We start from the raw sequence: 23,459 nt of genomic DNA on the forward strand, positions 1-23,459 counted from the left end.
CACAGTTGAGTTTCTAAATAAAATGTGGTTTTAGTAAAAAGAATGAAAGAAGATTTTGAGTAATCTAATTTTATAGATATTAATGAATGTTTTCGCAGTGTTTATCTATCTAGTTATATATCTTGTTCGATTACGACGACGATTAGAGATTCATATTATCAATTCATGACGAGCAGTCATTATAGCGATCAGAGCCGGAGGCTGTGCTGGACTGAAGAGGAGGGTCTTATAGTTGGGGGATTGCTCTCAGCGAACGCGACAGTATAAAGGGGACCGCACATAGAACACGTACGCACTAATATATTGAGAAAGAGGGAGACTATGTCAACGGCAGCGGGAACTCGCTGAATGTATAACCGGCGAGTAGCCTTAGAATTCCGTACCGTTTTTCGAAATTCTCCACTCGAGTCTCAAAGTGAACGGTGTCTCAGCAGTTGGTTTTGATCATCGTATCGTATCTGTTTATCGTATCTAAGTCTTCCTGTCGCAGTTACACGAAAAAATAATTGTGAAAAGTGGTTCTCATCTCCGACGCGCGCGAGGGTGACGTCGCCGTGTAAACTTCCACTGGGACTTCCTTCGACCTGGTGAATCCCTTGCAACGAACGACAGGTGCATTGTAGAAAAATTTAATAAAATTCAGTAAACATTCCTAAAAAATTGCTACACAGGAATTGACAATAAATTTAGAGTAAATTTTTCATATATGTATCATCGACGAAATGAGTTGAAATCGTTATTCCAAAAAAATTCCAACAAAATCTTCGAATATTGAATATCTCTCAAAATTTCGAAATTTTAAGACTGATTAATTATAAAAATATATATATACATATAGTTGAAAGGATAATTTATAATATTACTTTTTATTTAATTATTATATTTCTGTTCTCACATATATCTTAATAAGATTCTAATTCATCCTCAATTAGACAAATTTGAAAAAAAGTCATAAAAACTCTTTAATTTAGGATATTTTTATGATAGAAAAATAAAAAATGATATCATATATAATTATATCTATTTTTTATTAAATTGAAAAATAATTATCCGTCAGACTAGTAGTATTACTTAATTTAAGGGCAAAGGGGCGTTTGTTATATCTCGAATATTATCATATATATATATTTGTTACGTGCTAGATTTTTATTCAATATAGATACGTTTCTTGTGCATAAAGATACAAAACATACTTTCTATATGCTTATTTTTGTTTACATAAATGAAACAAACAAATGATAGAGGAAGAGCAAAAAGAAAGAGAAAAAAAAGTAAAATACTATATGTTATCTAATCTATAATTGCACGCAGTGCGTAAATACGTAATTTTTTGTACATTATAGTAACTTGTACATTGTAAAACTCTTTCTTACATGTTAATTTAAACATGTAAAATGTTTTCTAATTATGTCAATTGAACATTTAATATGATTACATTTATGTCTTATCTTATAGCATAACTTCAGATGTAAATCACATGCAAAGCGAATAGTTCTGTATTTCAGATTCCTGTTCAAAGATGAAGTTTTATTATTGAAAAATCTATGCTCTTAACATTATAAACAATTTAGTTGAGGGTAAGTGATGTTGAGTTGAAGATGAATTCCTCTCTAACACAAAAACTTAGCAAACAAAATGTCAAACTGGATGCTACGTGAATAAATTTCGCAGTGGCAGCTATTAGGAAATATCATGCGTTTAATAATGTAACGACATCGTCATAACAAAATTTCTTTATTTTTAAACTCATTGGGCAAATGTCTTGGAATACTTGATCATAAATATTTGAGTCTCTTTCGTATTTAAGATTCCAATTTGTAACTACATCTTCAATATTTTTAATATTTATATTATATTATTAATAACTTGCGCGCAATCATTAATCAAAATTTTAGATAATTCCTGATGTAAGTTTTGTCTTTTGTAAATTTACAGATATAATCTTGTGGGGGGAGGGAATTGTAAATATTTTCTTTAACAAGATCTAAAAAAAGGGATGTTTTACATTTCGCGTCTCTGTACATATGTAGTTAATGCAAAGTGCCCATCTAATTTGCAGTTCGCAATTATATTTATATATTACTCAAATATTCCTACAGTAGCCATGATATGAATAGCGTAGATTGTACATATATGCGCATATGTGTGTGTTCACAACACACTTAATTACTGTTAATTATAGCTACTTCGGTTTCAGAGATACATTTGCATATATATATATTTACGTCTCAACTTAATATTTGATGATTTAGAAAGGTGTCGGACAGCTTTTTCATTTGACTTTGACTGTAGTACATATATCAAGATCTTGTCATGATGTTGACATGATTCTGTCTATATTTGAAGTACTACTTTTATAGGCAAAGTGGAGATAAGAACGTAGTTTTGTATAGTTACTTTTGTATTAAATATAATATAAAGCACAGAGAAAAAAGTTATATATTATTTTGTTAATCATTTTGTATAAAAGTTGATCTTGATATAAAGTACAAACATAATTTAAGTAACGATAAACAATTATTTTTGTCATGTATCCCTTTTTTGCTGAAAAATTATCGTTGAAAAATCTATAAACGTAAAAATTATTTAATAATTTAATCCATGAATTATGTTAATACAAATTAATATAATACAAATTTATACATACAAATGAATTATGATTATTACAAATGATTTAACGTGATCATATTATATTATATATTATAGCTTTTATTTTATTTATTTACTTTTCACTTATTAAATTTCTTTTATTAATTAATAACACTTTAATTAATTAATAACACTTTAATACATTTTTTAAGCGATTAAATTTTATATATGTTAATGCACGAAATGATCACCTTGTAACAAAATTATAAAAAGTATACACATTTCTACGTAGTATTAAGAAATAAAATAATGTAGATATCAACGCAAGATCCTTTGCAACCATGTTGAGAATATTGTCTTGACAAGCGTTAAAATCACTCGCAGCATTTGAACGTTTTTGCTGGTCTCATGTATTGCAACATTTCTTAATATATGCCTTCGTAACGACACGTGTAATATACGCGTGTAAACTTCGAATTTATCAAAACTTACGTTATATCGAAAGAGATAAAATATCATAAGTAAATGTTAGAGACCTTTCGATATTGGAACTCCGATAAGATATTGTTTAGTCTAATTTGAGAATGAAAAACAAATATTTTACGCAGAATCATCAATGTAGCCTCGTTATTATATTTCGTAATTATCGTATTGCATGTGTTTGTTGTTATTTACACGTTAAAATACGCAGTTATACATAAGTAAATGATAGATATAGTATTAAATCAGCGAAAAATAGTACTCAAATACGCATAATAAAAACTGATTAGTGTAGCGTTATCGCAATCAATAGCGTAGTATGATCTAGAATGTTTCTAAAACGGAAGTGACTTCCGATGGGTGTGATGTAAGATCAACGATTATACTGTATGTATTTATCAAAAAATGTCAGAACGTATAATCGTGAGTGAGTGCTTGGGTTATCATTTGACTTATGGTTCAAATAGTCTGCTCCTGATAGAAAATAAAATATCGACTCATTACATAATACAATCGAGTGTTTAAGAATGATAAAGAGAGGTAACTGATTGTAAGGAGCCAAGGAAATGTAATAATTTAAGGTCGTTTATATATAATTATAGAAAATAAATTTCATCGGAAAGCAAAACCGAGAAATTCGGAATATTCCATAGTACGATTCCGGACGTGATACGAGAAAAAAGTTCATTGACAAATATCATTTGTCCGATTGATAATTAGTGACGGCTCTTAACTAGCGTGCAAGAATAAAGCCTCATTGTTAATCAATAGTTTAAGCGAAATGCATGACATAAATTAATGATCTTTTACACGTGCTTTGTTATCGAGCTATTATCCTTGCGATACACAAGTTATGAATGACAGTTATTGATGCCATTACTCAATAGATTGTTAATACTGCAACTTGCTGGGAGGTAATTATTATCTACGCAGATGATCTTCATAATTTGCTACGTGCATGATCTCCGACATTAGAAAAAACAATACGCATTTCGCGAGCAACAACAATCAGAATAAATCGTATTGTAATTATCTTACGACCAATGATTATCTTTTTTATTAAATGTTTGTTACTAACAATGAGACAAAATTAGAGATTGCTTTGAAACGAGCAACGTAATACGTTTTTCAAGACATTAATGTCATCAAAAAAGTGTACATGCAAACGAAATGAGATTATGCTTATTAATTGCCCAATGAACATCTTCATTTGTACTGATGTGCTCTAACATCTTCATCTCGTGAGTCAGCTCGCAAGTCAGAGAGACAGACTGGTAGGAAAAAATGTCCGTGAAGTTCACCTGGAAGGGAACAACTGTGACTGTCATGCAAACACGAGCAACGTGCTAATAGCATCGGCAAACTTGCGGTGAACGGCGTTTAAGCTTGCTTGCACCACGAATAAACGGTGTCGCGCGGTCATACGTCCACGTATATGCGCGAGCGCGATATCGTATACACAAATTGTACACACATATACACATACACACACATAAATTAGATTGTTCAAAATTAAACAAATACGCCAATTTAGATAAATTTTTCACAATAAATAATTGCGATAAGCTAACTTGAAACATCATTTAATTATAATAAATCACGACAATGAATCGTCAACAGAAAATGATACGACGCGATAAATTGAGTAAAAAAGTTAAATATGATTATTCATATTAAGTGCACAAATTAATTTGGTTTTTGAAGAAATTGAGCCTTTATTTAAATAATAATAATAATATGTATGTCAATATTGAAATATTGGCCTTTATCTTGTCGCCTCTAACATTTTTCTGTGTCTATTGGGCAGACAGTTGTCAAAGAGCTGTCTATTGACAAATCTCTTCATGAAAAAATGAAAATAAGTAAAAGCTCAATTTCTTCAAAGAAAGCACCGAATTAATTTGCGCAGTTAATAATTTCAATTTTCTCTTTTTCTTTCTTTCACTCTTTGTTTATATGCTTTATTAAAGAAGTTAACGTAGAATGTTATGTTCGCATTTTCGTTGCAAAACGCACGAAATAAATTTGATGAAAAAGGAGCCGAAAATTTTTAATTTAAATTTCTCTTTGTTAATTCTGTTAATTTTTAGTAATGCAGTCGTAATAGTTTCTTTCTTAATGTACTACAAAAATACTTGAAGATGTAACGAACATTTAAATGAACATATTCAATTTGACATAGTCTTTCTATACATGAGTTGTATCGTTAACCTTGTCTTGTTAATTCTTGCTAATACTTGCTGATTACTTGTACTCCCAATTTATGTCATGACAAGATTTTATATTCATTTCAGAGGTTCTAGTCAAGGCGACGGAAAGAAAAACTTAAACGATAAAGCGGGAAGAATCGGGTCACAACCATGAAGTCCACAATCGCGCTGCAGCAATTTAAGAGTGAGTAATCCCTGATTTATTTCTTTTTATGATTTATAATATAAGGGTCCGATCGCTTACTGATAATTATTTGCGAGACGTCATTCATGTGGAACTATTTGTGATGTGCGATATATGAACTTTATATCACTTTATAATTTGCAAAACTTGTTACCAATACGTACATTGACATATTGCACTATCTGAAAGACGAATTTAGATTATCTTATACTTGGCTATCATCAAACTTGTTATATTGCTTATGTATTTTACTACAAATGTTTTGGAAGAACAATTTAGTTTACAGAAATATCAAACAACTAAATCTTTGTTAACTCTTTTATTAATTTATCCTAATACGGAAAAAGAGCCGAGAAACCGAATGTTTCTCCGCAGTTGAATATTGCAAAAGCCGCGATAGTTTGAATGTTCAAAATATAAATTTACGCAAATTGCTGTAATTATAATTACATTTATACTGCAGATTATATATGTATGTATGTAGGTGCAGATCATAATTTCATTTGATTGTATAATATTCGGGTATAATATATTTCGATGATAAATTTATTAAAACCCGAAAAGAAAATATGTTCGCAATATAGTTATAACAGAGCCGCAATGAGTTTGATTAATTATGTGTGCATAAGAATACTTATGCAATCGCATCAGTCCATGATCATAAAATCGACTGTAGCGGTCAATACCGTCCGAATGTTCGTAACAGCGTCATTCATCTGTCCAAATTGAAGATTCGAAGATGATGACCTTGATTGACTTGCTTTATTACACCTTATTACAGATAATATGGAATGCGTGCCAAGGTAAGCTGCTACCACAGTTCTACCATATCTCGGGGCGTGATCTTTATGTTCTTTGATGGCCCATACTTTGCATTTTATTCGCATTATACGTTAGACAGTCAATTAGATGTTTCTTAGTCTAGTGATGAGAAGCCTAAGAGATATAATGGCAGTCTAAAAGGCGTGAGAATTTTATGAAGAAACAAGTTTATCAGATTATATGTGAATTAAACGTACTTTTTCATTAGTGTTTTAATATATTTCATTCCGGTCGCAAACTTTCAAGTGGACTAAGTTAAAGAACATGATAAATTTTATGCGTGCTGAGGCATGAGTATGTGCAATATATCATAAGAGCGACAAGATAGTTTCTCCAGAGGAAAAAGTATCTTTCAAGGTTTGCTTCAAGACAGCTGTCCTCGTTACATTCCTCTGCATCTCTCCCAATTATTTATTCGCCGGTTGCGAATGGACTGTTTTTACTTATTGCAGTTGATTGACTTAAGGATTTAATTTATGTTTGAAATGTTGTTTAAAAAACAAAACAGTGTTTCCGTTTTCTTGGAATTCTAAATTTTTATTTAACACGTTAGGGAATTTCGCAATTTCTCTATTTTATTTGTCGAAGCGATGACTAGGAATGGGAAGGATAAACATGTGGAAGTTGCGGGGAATAACAATTTGATATTAATGGCGTTCCAAGGTTCAAGGAGCATATTCTGTAGATTTTTGAAGTGCAAATTAGACAGATATTTTTAAATATGATTCTCAGAAAGATAAGAATACGAAGATGTTTGCAATGCACTGTACTTGTACATATAACCTTGCGAACAGAGAATTGTCAATGATATTCGTTATTTCATAAATACTATGTAACCTCCTGAGATTTTTCCGGTAGTATTTAATCAATGAATGCATCTCACTAGATAGATTTTACACTATAAGTATAAAGGTGAATCTGATATTTTTAATCAACTAACCTAAATAAAAACAGAAGTTAAAAAGGCGCTGAAATTAATAGTCACGTTTTAAGAATTATAATAGATACATGTTAACACTTTTAAAATTTTTTAAATCTTTAGCGTTGTAATTATTAAAAATAAGTATCTGAGTAATACGAAGAGATGATGCCTATTTACTTTAATGTCTCACGAGTAAATCGATATTTTTACATATGCTATTTTCGTTCACTTCACGTTCCAGGAATCCATTTAATGTGGGATTTCTTTTAGCACTCCAGAACATTGAATGGAACCTTGACAAACCGACGACCTTATTTATTATTTAGACGCGTAAAGGTCATTACTAAGTTATGCATGATAAAATAGTACCGCGTTAAATTTCACTCAACGAATGCACGTGATTCTGAGAGCAGGCAAAGTTGAAGGTAGACAGATATGAGCCGAAAGACGTCTCTTTTTGACACGTGCTAGAAGTGCGAATTGGTAAACAAAGTTAAAGACGTTAAATATTTTCTTAGTACTTTTGCAAATTTCATATAACACAGGCATCTGTGCGTGATTATCGAAAGTCAGTTGCGCATCTTGATGCAAGCGCCTAAAATGTTTACCGTGCATTCCGGATTATTTAAACATGTTCCCTGCCGAGTGTACCATTTTCAGTACACAGTGTAACTCATTTTCAGGCCAAGTGAATTTTTGTCATTGGTAGATAAAGTGCAAGAAAATAATTGTTGGTATCACTATTACATGCTCTATGATGATGTTTGTTAAGTTGCATCAAGTTCCACTATTTACTTTACTAAAAAATAAATTTCCAGCTCACAAACAGCGAAAAAAATAGATAATTTTTATATATTTCAAACTCTATAATCGATTTTAGTACACATAGACTAAAAATAACTACTTAAAAACAGCTTGGCAGACAATGTGATATAACCGACGCCAGGTTTATTTAGTATATATGTTAAATATTCAAAAGATGAATCTGATAAAAAAAGTTTAGAATGAGAAATTTCTTTGCATATTCAGTATAAGTCGATTTTAATACAATGAAAAAAGATACACACATATTCTAGGCTTTACATAGATAAATTTTCATATTTTACGCAGAATACCGGCAGCAGTGCAAGTCGCAATAAAAACCACGATCTTTCATTAAGGAAACTTTCTTTTTTTTTTCTAGAATATATTATCTTGTTTATGGTGGGCGTTGTGTGCAGTTCCTTGACCTATGTGATTTACGTCGTTGATCCCGTAAACATGATAGTGGAATACGTAAGTATTCATAAGTAACAGAAAATCTCTAGATAATGTCATTTGGAATAAAAGCAGAAACAACTATTTAAAACAACGATCCAAGCATGAAAATTGTCGATTTGTAGATATGAATTAGTCTGTTGTCTTCGATACCATATACAGATACCATGTACAGATTTAATTGTAATAATATTTTTAATGACACAGGACACTCTTTGGCAAAATAATTTTAGATCATAAATATCTTTCACGAATTTTGAGTAATTGCAAATGTGAAGTGATGTCCAGACGGCAAAATACACATATTGGATAAAACAACATATTATGTTCACAGAATCTACAAATGACGCCGCACTCGATGCTCTTTTCGGTGTGGAAGAAACCACCTCTTGATATTTATTTAAACGTGTACATATTTAATATTACCAATCCAGTAGAATTTCTAAGCGGTAAGGAGAAGCTTAAAGTCGAAGAAATCGGGCCATATGTCTATCAGTAAGAACATAACATATAAGTTTTACTTTTATTATCGTAAAGATATATTTTTATTAAGTAAAATAATTTTTCTTTTTAAATAAGCTGAGTAAATAAAAAAAGCGAATTGCATATATTAATGCTTGGAACTTTTAAACAATTTGTCGATTCGTTTAAAAAAGTCGAGCGATTTGAAAGCAAACTGAAATCTTAAGTTCTATAATATAAATAGAATAATAATAATAATATTATAATAAATATTAATAATCTTATAAATCTTTTGTCTATAAAAGAGGAGAGAGAGAGAGAGAAAGATGCAAATATTTGATTCATTTTTAGAGAATTCATCGAAAACAATAATGTAACATTTAATGACAACGGCACCTTAACTTACATTCCCAAAAGATCAGTGATTTTTCTTCCTGAACTGTCAATAAGTGATCCTAAGAAGGATATGGTTAGAGTCCCGAATGTACCTGTACTGGTAAGCAGAATAAATTATTGAATTTATTACATTGACACACACACACACACACACACACACACACACACCAAAGTCAATTATAAAACTCTTTAACGAGATAGGGTAACGATTGCCAAATTTATCATTTCTAGAAAATCAACAATTTTATCATCATCTCTAAGCCGTTATAAAATTCACGCTTAGCACTTTATTTACAAAGTAAGAATAGAAAATAAAAATTTTTATTTCGTTTACTTGTAAAAGACGTACTATTGACGTATTTACATAATAATAGTAACGTGATGATTACAAAAATGTTTGCGAGAAAAAGTAATGCGTTATTATAAAGTACCTAATTTGCTTAGCATTAAGCACTGCGTATGGACATTTATGTAAATTTTTACGCTTTTTTCTCTTCTATATTTCTCTTCTATATTTGGCTTCACAGTTTTTGCTGGATCCTGAGTTACAGATATTGCTATACCTGCTCCATTCATTACGAATATGTTCACAATTAATGTAATGAAGTGACACAATATAATTATAACATCAAATTTATCACGTATAAATCTCGTTGTGCCAATATTAAATGTTCTGTCTTATGTTTATATACCATTGTGTTTTCACTTTACGGACTATAACAATTATTCAGTTAAGAGTTAGCAAGTTACTTCGTGTTATATCTAATAATGAGAGAATTTCTTATTTTAAAGGAAACATTTGTGCATATCTTTCGGTACATATCTTTCAAATTTTATAACTTAATAATATGTACCATTTCGATACATAATTAAATGCATAGAATATGATTTACTTTATAGGACATTTCGTTAACGAAACCATATCTATTGTATATATAAGATGTAATATTATTATATAATATTATATAATATCGTTAATTTGATAGTTTCTGACTGTTGGAATTTAATGTAAAATATATTTTGTATAGTGTTTGTAATTGTATTACTTCAAACAAAATTTATTTATATACTGCGAAATATGATGTAGCCAAGTGTTGTTTAACATTACTGTTCTTAGATCAGTATTGTATAATGTACAAATCTTGCCGACAGTCATATAAGAATAGACGGTAATGGCATTCGTGGAATATTATTTTAGTATGACTCCTATCACGCCTCGAGATAATGCAAACCATAATTTAAATCTAATTATGACTGTACATGTTTTCACGTCGTCACATAATTCTGTTTTGCTTATAAGTAATCACTTTTTTTCGATAGCGCATGCATTTTTTTAGACTAAAAAACATTCTTGTTCTTATGCGACTTGTTTCCATTAACATGCACGTTTATATTACTTTTATATGAATCAGAGTAAAATATTTGTTTTCAGCAAAAAAAGGAAGGAAATAATAACATTAAAAAAAATTTTATTTTTTTATTTAATTTTTGAGATGAATAAGATTGAATGATTTAAAATAACTATTTACTCATATTTTTAATAATAATTTTTGTATTTGATTAATCAATAACTTTTTGGGGATATTAACATTCATTTGAGATATTAAATATAATGTTTCGAATAATGATTTTTGACGCTTGTTTTTATTTTAAAACCATTCACGTAAAATGCTTACATATTGATGATAAAAGTGAAATATGTTCATTTTGTATGGATTTTTATGCGAAATTCACGTGAAATTTATGCGGAATTTATGCAAATAGAATTGAATAGATATAGATTGAAACCTTCTTCTCATCTTACTGTTTTATTTTGTTCGATACACGTGGCTTATATTATTAATTTGTATCTCTATTAAATATTTCTACTCATTATTCATGAATTATTTAAATTAATCAAAGAAACAACTATTATACCGATATACCGTTTTTCTCTACAGTAATAGTTTCTTCTTGTTTTTTAAATAAAAACTTCCACGGAAGAGGCCATTCTAACTCATATGAGTCAAACAGATACGTACTAAAAAACTTCACGATATCATAAAAAGTTGTTTAACTTTAAAAAATATTTTTCTGAAGAATGATATATATTTACTCTTTATCATTATGATAAAATTGGATTAAAAATGACATTAAAAAAACTATAAGCATTAATATTAGGAAAAAATGCAATAAAAAATAGGAGTGTCATGTATTTTTTAATATTTTATATTTGCTAAGCATTGGATTTTGTTACATAATGCCATTATTAAGCGTATAACTTCCCATAATTTCAAATGAAAATTGCATGAAAATCTTGTGTTGCAGGGTGTTTTATCAGCTTTACAGGACGCCGGATTTTTGGTAAACTACCCCTTGATACAGCTAGCGAATATGATGAATGCCAAGCCAATCCTTAATATCTCGGTATACGATTATCTATGGGGATACGAGGACTCATTAGTAAAACTGGCTGGTGGACTTGTACCGAACTTTATCAATTTCCAAAAATTCGGTTTACTGGACAGGGTAAGTAAATCGATTTTTATATTTTAAGCGAAGGAGTCAATGGACATGTGTAATATTATACAAAATATTAACTAATAATAAGAGATCATAAAATAATTATTAATAATATATTTAAGCAGATTATTTCTTATTTTAAATAGATAGAGCAATTGTTTGCTCTTTTTAATACTATAATGTGTTATATAATATTATAATATTATTATTTATCAAAATACATTCTGCTTTGAAACACAGTTCTTTTGATTACAAAGTGCATTGCAATTAGAATATGAAATGTTTGTTGAGTCATATATTATTTCTATTTAAAGTAATACAGCTGACAATGTGACTTTTTCAACAATATAATTGTATACCGTTTAAAAACATTAACAAATGTGCATTAGCTTCAGCATATTTGTTAGTGTTGCCATAAAATTGTATCAGTCATCTTTATTAGAAACGTGTCAAAAATTTTGATAAGTCTGTAATAAGTTTTTGATAAGTTCTAATAAGTAACTCACTAACAGACTAATTAGTAACTCACCTGATATCTGTTGAAAATGTTTTGTCGAGATATTAACTTTATAAACGCTAACGCTATTCTTAATTTTCTTACTGATATCCACATATCATTCCTAATATGAATAGACGTATTTTGTAAAATATAAGCAACCTGTAGAAATGTATTATTTCAATTTTGTGATATCGAAAAGCGAGAAAGATTTATTTTATTTCTCTTTATTAAATTTGAATATATTAGCATTTATCAAACAGCGTATCATAAAATTAATTTTTGTTAACTTTGTCGAGTATTTTGTCCGTCAATTATCGACGTTTCTTTCAAGTATTAGTCTAATTATTTAGAAAAAGAGAGAAAGGAAGACAGAGATAGTGCACTTCGATCGTAATCACGGCACCGACAAATAGTTTTACGCGCATTTAACCAGTTCAGAGCATATTAGCTAACCGATAAATTTATGCAGCAGTTCTTGCACACCAAGTTTAACAAATAAGCGCATAAAAAATGTTTAGCGTTCCTTGACAGGGTCGGATTCTATAGTTTCGCCGACGTTTACTTTTATCGAACTCGTGCTCAAACGCATATGGTCTAAATGGTGCTGGAAAAGTGCGATGACCCTCCCGTGTATGTCAGGGTGAAGTCCAGAGCTAGGGGAAAGGGTGCGTTTTATTAATTCTATCGTAAATGTAGGCGCTGATTCGAGATTACTAAATCGCGCGGAAACTGGTTGCCGCAGTCAGACGCATTTCCGCGGAACGCACTTAAACATGGTCTTGCGCAAAATGTGCCAACGTTCGCAGTTATATGCAGGACGTTCGAATGGAGAATGTTAATACTAGAATGTTTACGAAAATCAATCGTTTGAAATGGATTACGTTTAGCGATATAATAATTACGTTAGTTGTATTAATCGCATGGATTATAATAATTATAAAAACGCTGGTTCTGCAAACGGTGCAATGCCAAACTTGACTTGTCATGTTCATCATATCATATTATGCATTTATCACATTTACCGTATTCTAAATAAAATCATACGTTTATATTTATATATGTATCTCTTTGATGATATTATTTTAAATCATACTGTAAAGAAAGAAGCTATAATCATTCTTAATTGCCATTTATATCGATAACTGTTTTACGTCGTGTTGCAGTGTATGATCGTCAAAGTTAAAAAAAAGAACTGGCTTTTGTCACAAAAAAACCAGTTCCAGCGGAATGCGACTTGGCCTTTGTAGTAACGTCATCGTAAAATACTGTAGCTATATTTGTCTCTAAAATGATATGCCGAATCAACAGACAGTTTGATTAAATGACATAGATAATTCAAAACTGAAAAAGTTACTTATGATGTGTGTTTTGTTTAAAATTCACGCGCATGTACATGAATTGCACATGATTGATCATTAACTATTAATATTTATATATTTAATAATATTTATGAAATAAATACTAATTCGTTGCGTGCTCAATAATAGTTTTGTTATATAATGAAATGTGATTATGTTTTGAAGAAAATACTAAAATTTATTAAGAATCTTTATACGTGTATTCATATGTATTGTTAAATTCATATATTACAAGTTTTAATATTAAATAGATGTAAAGATTCTTTTTAAGTATTTTTTTAATATTACATATATATATATAATAATTTATACGTGATGGTTTCTACATCATTTTTCTAGTTTTTTTTAATTATATATATGTGTATACATGTGTGTAAATATAAACAATGCATTTTATAAAAATTATATAAATTATTTAAACATTTTGAATTTTTTATTGTTTTATAATAAGAAATGTCGATAATCTTTTTACATGAAAGAATTTTATAGGTATAATTTTTTATATTGTATGGCACAACCCTGATTACGCGACAACGAGAGCAACTGAAATAGTGTCGCGAACTCGTGCGTTCTGAATTGCTGTCGCAATTATTGCAAGTCGCTGATCCTTTCACCATTCACACATGCTCATTTTAGGGTTCACGAGGTTAGCGTTAACGACTTTTTAGTACAGCGCGGTCTCAAAAGACATGCACAATTTCCGGAATTAGTTTTTACCGCTATATTAATAATTCAAGTTATTAAAGTAAGCACATTTAATGTGCTGTAGGAGCATTGTTATATATTTATTATAGCATAAATACGAAATTTTTCACACGATTAAATTATTTCAATAAAAATTTACATATTTGTGAATTTCGATAATATAATGTTAAAAGCATTTTACAAGAATGTACAGTATACTTATATGATACAGACATATACATATCGACTGACAATAAGAAAATATTTAGAAATTACTCTGATAATAAATATAATTGAAAACTTGTTGCATGAAAGATCAATTATTTTTTACAATCAGATTTTTTACGCTAAATTCTCTTTTCTTTTTTTCTTTGCCTCTTTTTGTCAATTTCATCAATTTTCTTAATATTCTAAAACGTGGATTTAACATATTATTTACAGATGTACGATGAGGGTGAGAACATTGTGACAATAATTCTTCGAAAGAATGCTAATATGACAGATGAGAAAGGACGTTATCTTAGTATCGATAAGTACAATGGCAGTCCTGGGTTATCACAATGGGGATATGGCGAAGAGGAAGGCAATGAAATGCAAGAAAGGTAAATACAAGTAAGAATGCAATAATAATGCCGACTTAATAATTATGTTGCAAAAAAGATCTTTTTCTTTTGAACAAGTATGTTTTTATCCGAACATTTTACTCAAACAAGATTTTTGTATTGTATCCATCACAAATTATTGCATGAAAATAGGAAAACAAAAAGCGGATATTATTCTATTCTCTTACATATAACAAGCGCCAAATAACATTTCTGAAAACATCTCATGAAAATTCTTTGAAGATTTAAAAAAAAATCACACAACATGTTTAATTAAAACATCTTCGACATTGCAAGTGTAAATGATAAGTGCAAACGCAAATAATATCGAAGACAAATATTCTACCAGGAAATGCTATTGAAGTGCCAACATATGATAGCTACTGTATAGTTTTGTGACGCATTATGTGTAATTCTCTCTCTCTCTCTCTCTCTCTCTCTGCGTCTATATATAAAATATGCATGTTTAAAATTTTTATGTATTACATTCCTTTAAAATCGCTTTATTTTAACTTTTTAATATTTCATATTATTTAAAAGATTAAAATATCTTATTATATCATGTTGATTATTTTAACATTGAAATTTATATATTAATCGATCAACATTTGATTTATTCAGTTAAGAATTTATAATAAAATAAAACAGTTAACTTAACTTCCTGCATCTTGTTTCGTTATGATTTGAAGAAGTAATTCAACATTTTTCTTTTATTTTTGCATTTTAGAACTTCGGTTTGCAACAAGATTCAGGGTGCTACGGAAGGTATCATCTTTCCGTCGCACGTAAACAAGCAGGCGGTTTTTAGAGTTTTCAGAAAAGCATTTTGCCGAGCGCTACCAATTAAATTCAAGAAAGAAGTTTTAACACAAGAAGGCCTACCAGGATATTTATACACACTCGCAGATGATTTTGCCGATCCACCTGATCAAAATCCAGACAATGAATGCTATTGTCGTAAGATGAAAACTTGTCTAAAGAAAGGGCTTTCTAATCTAACACCGTGTTACTACAGTATGTATTCTGGCGAGTTAATAAACCTTTCAAACATCCTTGAAACCTTACAAGCTTTGTAAGACGTTATGCTTAAAAAACTAATATTTGCCTTTCTAATCATAGTATAATTAAATTGCATACAAGTTTAGATACTACATAATACATAATGAAAATATTAAAGAAAAAGATAAGAAACTTTTCCTTTAATCATGATTTCGTTTTAATTTTTTTTCAGTTGTTATATTTTATTATCTTTATGATTCTCTTATTTTATTACCCTTATTTTATTACAATCGATTTTATTCAAAAAGTAATACAGGTTCTCTCTTTTAAAAATTACTGTAATCTCTTTACTCTCATTGTTATTATCATTTATTTATTGTTTCGTATATTCTTTTTTTAACTTATTATTTTAATAAAAGTTGTCTAAATATATACAGGGTGTCCCCGGTTTTAACCGACAAACTGCGGGAGCATATTCTACTAGTGGAAATAAGAAAAAATTCTTATATCGAGTTTGCTTAGAAATGCTTTATTACAAAGTTATAAACCAATATTGAAAAGAAATATGAGATAAGTAACAACGGAACATAGTGTAGAATTTGGAAGGTCGAAGATGTTTATGTTATGTGTATTCACATGTATTCATGTTCACTATGTTGAAACGATTCAGTATGATTGTTACTTTCACAACAGTAGCTGTTAGATTTTAATCGTCGTGTGAACTAGCAATTACTATCAGAATGCCAAAAGTGTTTTCAAATGAGGAATACACTGATATTCATTTCGTGTACGGATTCTGTGACGGAAATGCACGAGCTGCCGTACGAGAGTATCAACGTAGATTTCCTAACAGGAGAGTACCAGATAGAGTTAAAGCAACGAATTACTAATTCAGTTACTGAGATGCAACAAAATTTTCAGGAATGTCGTACTGTAACAAATTCTGTACTACGTCGATATCTAGCTTGTATCGATGTGCAAGGACAACATTTTGAAATGCGTCACTAAATCATTGCGTAGATAATTTTTATTTTTGTGAAAAAATCCGTTGTTACTTATCTCATATTTCTTTTCAATATTGGTTTATAACTTTGTAATAAAGCATTTCTAAGCAAACTCGATATAAGAATTTTTTCTTATTTTCACTAGTAGAATATACTCCCGCAGTTTGTCGGTTAAAACCCGGGACACCCTGTATATATATGTCTGAATAATATGCATATGTTACAATCACGTTACATTACAATATTATTAACAGAGTTTTTTTCAGTCATTGTTGCATTACGTACATTCATACATTCCATTGAATCATTATGTTATTAAAACATCACTTTGCGCGACAGTCTTACTTCCGCAGGTCATTTGCCTTGAGATCGGCATAAATTATCGCGACTGTAATATTCCTGTCCTCAATGTCGATAGCCGTGAACGTACGCGCAATTACTTTAAGAGAAACCATGATATCACGAAACTTAATGAATCTGTTATTTTTCACTGCTTTTGTTTCAGATATTCCAGTGGCAGTATCACTTCCACATTTTCTTGATGCGGATCCGAGTTTACTAGAGGATGTGGTTGGTCTTCAGCCAGATCCAGAGAAGCATGCATCTTACGCAATATTGCAACAAGTAAATTTCAAACAATGTACAAAATAGATACAAAACTTCATTAAATCTTAGCATATACATATAAATATATGAGTATAACTGTGATGAATATCGTCAAATTATTTATTACTTTTTTAAAATTATTTTAACGGAATTTTTTGTAAATATGCTATATCGTAAGGAATGGTAAACGTTATATTTTTAAATGGCAAAAATTCTTCTTTTTAAGAAAGATATTACCGAATCAAAATTCATAATAAAATAAGATTAGAGATTATAATCACAATTAATAATTGTCAGTCCAAAAAGTCTCTCTAAAATAATCAGATTTAAAAATTAATGTACGTTAACATAGTTTTCATAATTAATATAATCAAGTGATTTTGTACGAGATCATTATGGCCAATTATTACTGCCAATTAAAATATTCAAATAAAAATATTAAAATTATTATTACTCCAGACACTATTTAAAAAACTGTTTCTTTTACGTGACGATTTGCGGGCTAAAACTAAACAAATTTTTTTATACGAATAAAATAACAATGAAAGCTAATTGCATAATCGCGAAATTTTATATATTTAAGGATATCTCATGTTTTCTCTGTATCTTTTTTTTATAAAAAAATCTTATAAAACACATTTTTAACACATATTATTCTTTCTCAGACATTCGGTGTGCCCATATACGTGCGCTCGAGGATGCAAACGAATCTGATAGTGCAACATCTGCGTTACAGCCCTAAGATGGCAGCTTTTAGTGGCATCACAGTACCGTTATTCTGGTTCGATATGGTGAGTAATTCGTAATTGCGCAACTGATGTATAAAAATCTTGTTTATTTGTGAAAGCAACATCGATTGCAACATTTCACCGCTCTCTCTAATTCGCTTCTTTGACTACACCTATCAGTCGCGGTTTGTGATCGATAGATCGATAGATCGATCTATCGTCATTTACATGATGTTATGCAATGTGATATATATGTCTCTCTCTCTCTCTCTCTCTCTCTCTCTCTCTCTCTCTCAGACGCTGCAATATTAGAATAGATTATGCAATAATAAAATCTTCCCCTTTCAGAATACTCCGTCGTTGCCCACCAATCTATACATCATACTAAAGTTAACACTGCAAATACTACCAGTCGCGCAGACAGTATTCATGTACCTGCTTGGAATAATCAGCATAACACTGATAATAATCTCGTTGATCTCGATTGTATGGACCCTTAAGCGACAAGAGCAGCATGACCAAGAAACAATTAAAACCGTCGACAATCCCGACATGAGAATACCATTATACAACGGTCAATACACTGCGATCAAGATCTTACCAACGATCAAGAAGATGACGTCGAGAACGGAGTTCTTCACTTAATTAAATGCCATGGCGACGTCGTTCTGTGCACGTAATCACGGAATCAAGTAACATGGGATACTATTGTAAAATACCGCATATTATTGACGTGGACATACAGTCTGGGACAATTTAATTTGTACAATAAACTGTTAAAAACTCTTTGCAGCTATTAATATTTTTCATAACATCACAGTACCAGAGAACGATTGCGTGAAAAATATTATTAATGCGAAGAGATTTAGACATGAATATATGTATAAATAAATGTATGGATATATTTTTTTTATGTATCTTCAGTGCGCCGCGAGAAAGAGACATAAAAATAAATATTTGAGCTTTAAGTTTGACCACGAAAAACGTATTTGTGAAAGAAACGTTTATATCATTTATATCATTATGCCATATGTATTCAGATTAATTACAATGGGATTATATAAACATATGCAAAATAAGCCTTACGCGATTTATACATATATTTATATTATTTTACATATTCCCTGATAATATTTGAGATTGTGTCTCAGATATGTTCGATATAGTATTTTAATAAAATTCTAAATAGTGTAATATGGGATCAATAGTTATTGATACAACTTATGAGTTATTGTGGGATACAAAGCTTAGCTGTTTAATTTATTTACATTTTATTACATCAATAAGTAGTAAGGCCCGCAATGTTGTATGAATCACAAACGCAATAAGAAAAATAGTTTTGTAAAGGTAGTATTATAAGTAAAATTGCTTTAACCCTTTGTCTGATTTAATCACAAATCGCACAGGCGATGTTACTTATATAATAATAACAGATAAAGTACTAAAATAGCCGAATGAAAATACATGACACAGAAAATTTGACTGTAACAGACAGGCAAATGTGCCTTTTTGCTGATTTGATCATATTTCATTATAGTTATAGATTAAAAAGATTTTAAAGTAGAAAATTGTTTAAAAAGTTTTTAAATTTTATATTCAAGACAAAATATAAGACAATTCATATAAAATTTATACTTACTCGTTTAGATAAGAATATTATGTGTAATTTGTCCAAAAAGAAAATTAATATTATAATAAAAACAATCAACATTAAATGTGCTAGGAATAAAACTGAGAAATAGACTCGAATACCTACATGTTTCTACTTAGTTTCTACTTAATCTGAGTTACGAAAAGATTTTATCTTTTTATACTTAGTTTATTTATTCATATATTATAGTTTGCATGTACAAAATTGTAACTTTTGTAATAAGTGATGAAGTATTGCGACATACGTCGAAAAATAGAATGTGATAAAACTGTTTGTAAACGAAGTGTTGTTATTCATTTATCTGGATCTTACAAACAGATAAAGATATAATAAAATACATTTGTATAATTAATGCATTTTATATTTTATAATTGCATATATAAAACTTGTTAGTGAAACATTTCAACAACTGAACAAATGATTTATTATATACAGGGTGTCCCTATATATAATAAATATAATAATACTAGCCAAAGGCAAAGTGGGTTGAATTGAATTGACAAGTCCTACACCGTTTTGCGAGATTCATAAATAATTAAAGAGATATTAATTCATTAGAATTAGCAAAGTAGAGCGCACTTCGCGCGCGGAGTGTTCTAGGCTTGACCTATTAGATAATAGATAATAGAAATAGATATAGTAGAATACTAGCGACACATTATCATCTCCTTCCTCACGTGTTTACGTTCGTTGCTACAAAATAGACTACAAAAATCTGCGCGAGATGTGTTCTAAATTGCTAATCTTAATCAGTTAATAACTCTTTTACCATGTGAAAAACGCGAAACGATGTAGGGACTTTTCAGTTTAACTCAAGCCACTCTATCTCTACGTGTTTTAACTAAACCTTTATCCTGTATCCAGTATAGATAAAATTTACACATATATATAAACATTACATATATATTTACACATTATATATAAAATTTACACATATGTATATATAAAAATAATATAAAAATATTGGTAATTTTTATAATGACAAAATATGCTATATAATATACATTATTTATAATATATTTAACTAAACTACTGTATCACAATATGCTCGTTATGATTGCACTCATATTTGTTTCGGTATATAAGTAATTCGATGTACAAAAACCTTGGTCAATTTCAAAAAGGCATCATATAGATCCCGTACCATGTATCATATCACGAGTCATAAATCGTTTAGTTTTCGAAACACAAGTTCCATTTCTGGTCGATTTTGTGCCAATTTGTTTGCGCACCATTTTCCCAGCGATATAAAATTTCCGAAAACCTGACTGTCCTTTTCACCTGCCTTTTTGTCTATTAATAAAGGAAGATCTTTATCCTCCCAATCATCAATTAAGTCCCGCAAGTATTTCTTCTCCGGTCGCGAGTCGTCATACGCCCGAAGACCAGTTGCCAATTCAAAGAGAACTATTCCATAGCTATATGTATCTATTTTTGTCGATAATTTTTTGTCAAGTAAAAATTCATCAGGTAGATACGGTCTAGTTCCGTGAATCTTGCTGATCTAAAAATGATTGAAAATTATTATTAATATCAATTATTCATTAGAGATTGCACATTAAATATTTTTATAATGCAATGTAAGATTACATTTCCACATTTGGTACTTCATCTTTCGAAATCAAATAATTTTATTTTAAAATAAAGGAGCAAACAAATCACATGACCGTGTACGCTAAGTTACATACATTAGTTAAACTTAGTACTATTACTTGCCTTCATACTGTCTCTCTTAGGACCTTCTCGCGCCAAACCAAAGTCGCCTATTCTCGGTTGAAAGTTCTTATCGAGCAAGATATTAGCACTTTTTATATCTCCATGAATCAGCGGTTTTTCACCAATCGTATGGAGATATTGCAAGCCACATGCGATACCCTTGCCGATTTCGTGCCTCTGTATCCACGTTAGTGGTCTACTCCTCTGTTTCACTAACAGCCTATCTTCTAACGACCCATTCTGCATCAGTTGGTAGACCAGGCATGGTGCCTCGCCACCGAAGCTATACGCGTACAAAGGCAAGATGTTCTCATGGGCGCGCGAGTTTAGAATTTTTATTTCCCTTAGTGACTGTTGGAGTTGAAGCATGTAACTCTCATCCGACTCAGGCCCTTTCCGTTGGATCTTCTTAACAGCTACATTCGTGTTTTTCCACGTTCCTGCGTAAACATGGTAATTTAAATGAACAATTAATCTCAGCCTTCTTCTTGAAACTTTTGATAATTTACTTTCACTTACGAAGTCAATTAAAATAAATGTAACATTATAAGATAAATGTAAAAATGCTATTAATATTTAGATAAAATTATTTGTAATTAAAATTATTTATAATTTATGACTTTATTAAATGTAAATTTTTTATTTTCTCTTTTAATCAGGAAGCCACGAGTTCATACCTCTGTACACCGTTCCAAAGCCGCCCTTCCCTAATATATTGTGCTGATTCCATCCATTGGTGGCAATCGCTAATTCACTGTAGGTTGCATGTGGTAAAGTAGTTTCTGTTTTCAATATCGATTCATTGAGTTTCTTGACATTGCTGCTAGTATCTTGCGGGGAGACAACTGCAGCTCCCGGTGAAACTACCAACAAATTATTAGAATTGCTGGGACTAACGGCTAATTGTGCTACCTGTTGATTCAATATTTTATCAACAGTTGGCTCTGGTGGGGCGTGCTGATTGAAATTCTGCGTGCCAATCTTTAAATCCTTGGTATTCTTGTCCAGTCGCTTGTGTTGCAGTTTTTGTAAATTTGCCTCTCCTTTATGTAAGAGCACGTGATACCTTTGCTCAACATGAGGTAGCAGGGGCACCATTGACTGATAATGTTGCATTCTAGATAATAAAATGAATAATTCTGTTATTGTGTGGTTGTAGTGACCCCACAGCGTCAAAAGTTTATCGGTAGGATTCTTCTCCTTCCTCAAACTGTATATTGTTAACATATCAAACTTCATCCAGGTACCTACAAACAAATATCAAGTTCTTCTACATGCTTTAATTTTTAATAGATATATCGGTTTTGCCGCTTTTCCTCTAATTGTTTTAGCAAAGTGATCTTTTTCAAGTCTGTTGAAATTTCTACTTGGAGATTTACAACTATAATCTTTTTCTGCATAACCTATACTTTTATCTTTACCTTTCCGGTAATTCGAAAAGGACAATCATGTAAATATGCAAAATGACATAGTTGTTCGTGAACAAGGATAGGACGAGACAGGAATAAATGAACCAATGTATATAAACTTATAAAACGGGACTTACCCAATTCTTCCCACTTATCATTTTGGTTCATGATTTTACAGAACTCCGATCGTGCAAAGAATGGCAAATGGTAAATATAAATAATATCTTTTGTTGCTGCCATGTTGTTTCTTTAAAATTACGTGATTAATTGTCAACGATCTTTGGCAAACAGAAGCCACGAAAAATTTCTAGTGAGAGTCCTTATCCTCTCGCAACTTAGATGAAGCGTGTATCATGCACTGAACTCTAATACTGGAATG

At 30.3% G+C, this 23,459-nt stretch overlaps 2 protein-coding genes across 4 annotated transcripts; one reads left to right on the top strand and one right to left on the bottom strand.

The window, feature by feature from the left end:
- The first annotated feature begins 259 nt into the window (after positions 1 to 259).
- LOC105279695 (scavenger receptor class B member 1) lies at positions 260 to 20,231 on the top strand. Of its 2 annotated transcripts, none has more exons than XM_011339639.2 (11): positions 260 to 1,577; positions 5,364 to 5,463; positions 8,391 to 8,482; positions 8,799 to 8,959; positions 9,278 to 9,422; positions 11,630 to 11,830; positions 14,807 to 14,967; positions 15,695 to 15,981; positions 17,476 to 17,594; positions 18,242 to 18,367; positions 18,653 to 20,231. In XM_011339639.2, exons 2-11 carry the CDS (start codon positions 5,430 to 5,432, stop codon positions 18,947 to 18,949), a joined length of 1,623 nt encoding a protein of 540 aa, XP_011337941.1. In that variant the 5' UTR covers positions 260 to 1,577; positions 5,364 to 5,429; the 3' UTR covers positions 18,950 to 20,231. The 2 variants fall into 2 exon arrangements, with proteins under 2 accessions (XP_011337941.1, XP_011337932.1); XM_011339630.3 differs by having other exon boundaries at positions 260 to 612.
- Positions 20,120 to 23,447, bottom strand: LOC105279707 (pelle-like serine/threonine-protein kinase pik-1). Of its 2 annotated transcripts, none has more exons than XM_011339651.3 (4): positions 23,218 to 23,447; positions 22,349 to 22,918; positions 21,672 to 22,111; positions 20,120 to 21,459 (listed from the first exon to the last, which is right to left on the bottom strand). In XM_011339651.3, exons 1-4 carry the CDS (start codon positions 23,318 to 23,320, stop codon positions 21,118 to 21,120), a joined length of 1,455 nt encoding a protein of 484 aa, XP_011337953.2. In that variant the 5' UTR covers positions 23,321 to 23,447; the 3' UTR covers positions 20,120 to 21,117. The 2 variants fall into 2 exon arrangements, with proteins under 2 accessions (XP_011337953.2, XP_011337962.1); XM_011339660.2 differs by having other exon boundaries at positions 22,349 to 22,788; positions 23,218 to 23,355.
- Positions 23,448 to 23,459: the final 12 nt, after the last annotated feature.

The sequence above is a fragment of the Ooceraea biroi genome, chromosome 8 (genome assembly GCF_003672135.1).
Source record: "Ooceraea biroi isolate clonal line C1 chromosome 8, Obir_v5.4, whole genome shotgun sequence".
In the NCBI taxonomy this organism is placed as follows: Eukaryota; Metazoa; Arthropoda; class Insecta; order Hymenoptera; family Formicidae; genus Ooceraea; species Ooceraea biroi.